Source organism: Benincasa hispida, chromosome 7, assembly GCF_009727055.1.
Source record: "Benincasa hispida cultivar B227 chromosome 7, ASM972705v1, whole genome shotgun sequence".
In the NCBI taxonomy this organism is placed as follows: Eukaryota; Viridiplantae; Streptophyta; class Magnoliopsida; order Cucurbitales; family Cucurbitaceae; genus Benincasa; species Benincasa hispida.
The window spans coordinates 21,825,662-21,828,478 of record NC_052355.1 but is presented as its reverse complement, the minus strand read 5'-3'; the positions used below and the strand labels follow the sequence as shown (position 1 = coordinate 21,828,478).

General features: G+C 36.7%; 1 protein-coding gene across 1 annotated transcript; it reads left to right on the top strand.

The window, feature by feature from the left end:
* The first annotated feature begins 429 nt into the window (after positions 1-429).
* LOC120080759 (40S ribosomal protein S4-3-like) lies at positions 430-2,450 on the top strand. Its single transcript, XM_039035381.1, has 5 exons — positions 430-563; positions 638-715; positions 791-971; positions 1,264-1,361; positions 1,757-2,450. The coding sequence occupies exons 1-5, from the start codon at positions 561-563 to the stop codon at positions 2,189-2,191; spliced, it is 795 nt and encodes a 264-aa protein (XP_038891309.1). The 5' UTR covers positions 430-560; the 3' UTR covers positions 2,192-2,450.
* The last annotated feature ends 367 nt before the right edge of the window (positions 2,451-2,817 follow it).

The following is a 2,817-nucleotide window of genomic DNA, read 5'->3' as shown; positions in this document are numbered from 1 at the left end:
ATTGGATGACGATAAAAAAATTTCAACTTGATTGGAAGCCAATCCGATTACCGATTCATAGGATTAACCAGAAGAGAAGGAAGGCCGAACCTCTTTCATTCACAATCAAATTACAGTTAATATGAATAAACTATGAAAACAAAATTATATAAACGAAAGAAAGAAACATATATTGCATTCGTATTTGTTCCAAAGATGTAAATTGATATACTTAATAAAAGTTTATAATTTAAATCGATATAATTTTTAGTTTACATTTGAATGGATGCAAACCATAAAATTTAAACCTATAAATTGATGTTTTTTAATTAATTAATTAATATTTTTTAGAAGAACGGTGCTTCCGTTTTAGCTATAGGGCCAATTTGCCTATTTTAAGCCCAATTGTCCACCTAATTTTTCAAAAAAGCCCAGCCCAAAAATCTTCCTAGTCCTCTTCCTCTTCCTCTATGAATAGCCTAGGGTTTTAACATTACCATCTCTCTTCCTTCTTAAGCTTGTAGCTCTCTACTCGTGCGGCGGCCGGCGATCATCTCCGTGGAACACTCAGTTTCGACAATATGGTTAGTGGATCCGTGGATGATAGTTTAATCGATAAGTTTTCGGATGAAATTAATGTGTTCTATGGGTTTGACAGGCTAGAGGTTTGAAGAAACACTTGAAGAGGCTGAATGCTCCGAAGCATTGGATGCTGGACAAACTTGGTGGTGCATTTGTGAGTGAAATTTTACTAGTCTTCGTTTTTGTTTGCTTTTATTTCTGTCGTTTTGCTGATGAATCCCATTTGTAGGCCCCCAAACCTTCATCAGGACCTCATAAATCGAGGGAATGTCTCCCATTGATCCTCATATTGCGAAACCGATTGAAATATGCTCTCACATACCGTGAGGTTATTGCTATTTTGATGCAACGCCATGTTTTAGTTGATGCCAAGGTCAGGACTGATAAGACCTATCCAGCTGGCTTCATGGGTATGCTCATCTCATCTCAAACTCAATATTAGTTTTGTTTGAATAATTGGGTGTTAGATTCTTCTGTGATCTAAATTAGGGAGGAGTGTGAGTATGGAGTTTGAACTTTTGCTTCAATGCTCACTTCCAGCATTTTCCTCTCCATATTCTTAATGGAAGTCAAAAAAATTTTAAATCAGTCCTTTTACCATAAAACCTACTGTCTCATACAAATGGGGAACTTTATCACCACACTTACCATTTGCTGCAAATAAGACACTAACAGTCACTTGATTTGTTCTTTTTGTTATAGATGTTGTGTCCATTCCCAAAACAAACGAGAATTTCCGGCTTCTTTATGACACAAAAGGTCGTTTCCGTCTTCACTCAATCAGGGATGAAGAGGCCAAGGTTTGCTATTTGACTTATTATTTGTTCAAACAATTCTGTTTATAGAATCAGAATGATTGTATGCTGCTCAGGAAAATATCATTTTCGTTAAACCATTCTGAATTTTTCTATATCACTTCTGCAAGTCAGCTGTTTTCCCCATTTGGTTAACATCTGTTAGGCCACTGATTATCCATCAATATAAGATGAGGCAAGTTAGTAGCGTGGGAATGATGTACGGTTTAGGAATGTCAGCATTGTAGAGTGTGAACGCGAGTGAATTGGGGAGGGTCTGATCTTTTTCATTTTATGTTTTTGGTATTAGAGTACTTGTATTGCCTTAGGCAAGTTTCATTTTCAATATCAATACATAGTGAGGGTGATCCTTACAATGTCATTTGATGTGCTCTTTGCAGTTCAAGCTCTGTAAGGTTCGCTCGGTGCAGTTTGGGCAGAAGGGAATCCCTTTTCTGAATACTTATGATGGACGTACAATCCGTTACCCCGACCCCCTCATCAAGGCAAACGACACCATCAAGTTAGACCTTGAGTCAAACAAAATCGCTGATTTCATTAAGTTCGATGTAGGAAACGTCGTGATGGTGACCGGTGGAAGAAACAGAGGCCGAGTGGGAGTAATTAAGAACAGAGAGAAGCACAAGGGAAGCTTTGAAACAATTCACATTCAGGATGCAACCGGGCACGAATTTGCCACTAGGCTTGGCAATGTGTTTACAATCGGGAAGGGAACAAAGCCGTGGGTGTCCCTCCCCAAGGGCAAAGGTATTAAACTATCCATCATTGAAGAAGCCAGGAAGAGGCTTGCAAGCCAAGCAGCAGTTACTGCTTAAGAATTTTGAGTTGATACTAAATTGTAGTCATGAGTTTTTCTTAATCGTTTTTGATATTCACATCCTTCTCGAATTTTGCTCGCTTGTTATTTATGTCTAAGTTTTTGTCTTTTGAGACAATTTATTTCCACCGGAGATATTGGTGAGGCCGTTGCTTCTAGGATTTTGTTGTTAAAAAACACTGATAGCTGATTTATTAGTTGTGTTGTAACCCTGCTCTATAGCCTCGATTGTTATTATCTATAGTCAAATTTCTCAACGTCTTTGAATAGATGTAAATATTAGTATTTAAGGTAAAATGCACTATTGGTCTAAATGCTCGAGGTTTGATTATTTGGCCTCCAAGGTTACAAAATAAACACTTTAATCATTGAAGTTTGAAAAATACTTCTAAATAGTCTTCATTAGGCGACTAATGAGAAAGAGACCTAATATGTTGAGTTGATAAATTTTAAGGGATTGTTTGAGGTGTTTAATTGAGATAGGATGTCTAGAATTCATATTTGAGGAGTTCATTGGGGTGTAGAGTTATTTGTAGATTAAGGTATATCTGATGCAGTTTTTTTAGCTTCCACGATTAATATCTTTGTTTTGAAACTTTTTTATTCAATAATTTTACTCATCTT

What these genes read in the sequence shown, in the direction of transcription:
- LOC120080759 (XM_039035381.1), top strand. An exon ending in CTATCCAGCTGGCTTCATGG is followed by an intron (nt 972 to 1,263) that starts GTATGCTCATCT and finishes TTTTTGTTATAG; the next exon opens with ATGTTGTGTCCATTCCCAAA. An exon ending in TCAGGGATGAAGAGGCCAAG is followed by an intron (nt 1,362 to 1,756) that starts GTTTGCTATTTG and finishes TGCTCTTTGCAG; the next exon opens with TTCAAGCTCTGTAAGGTTCG.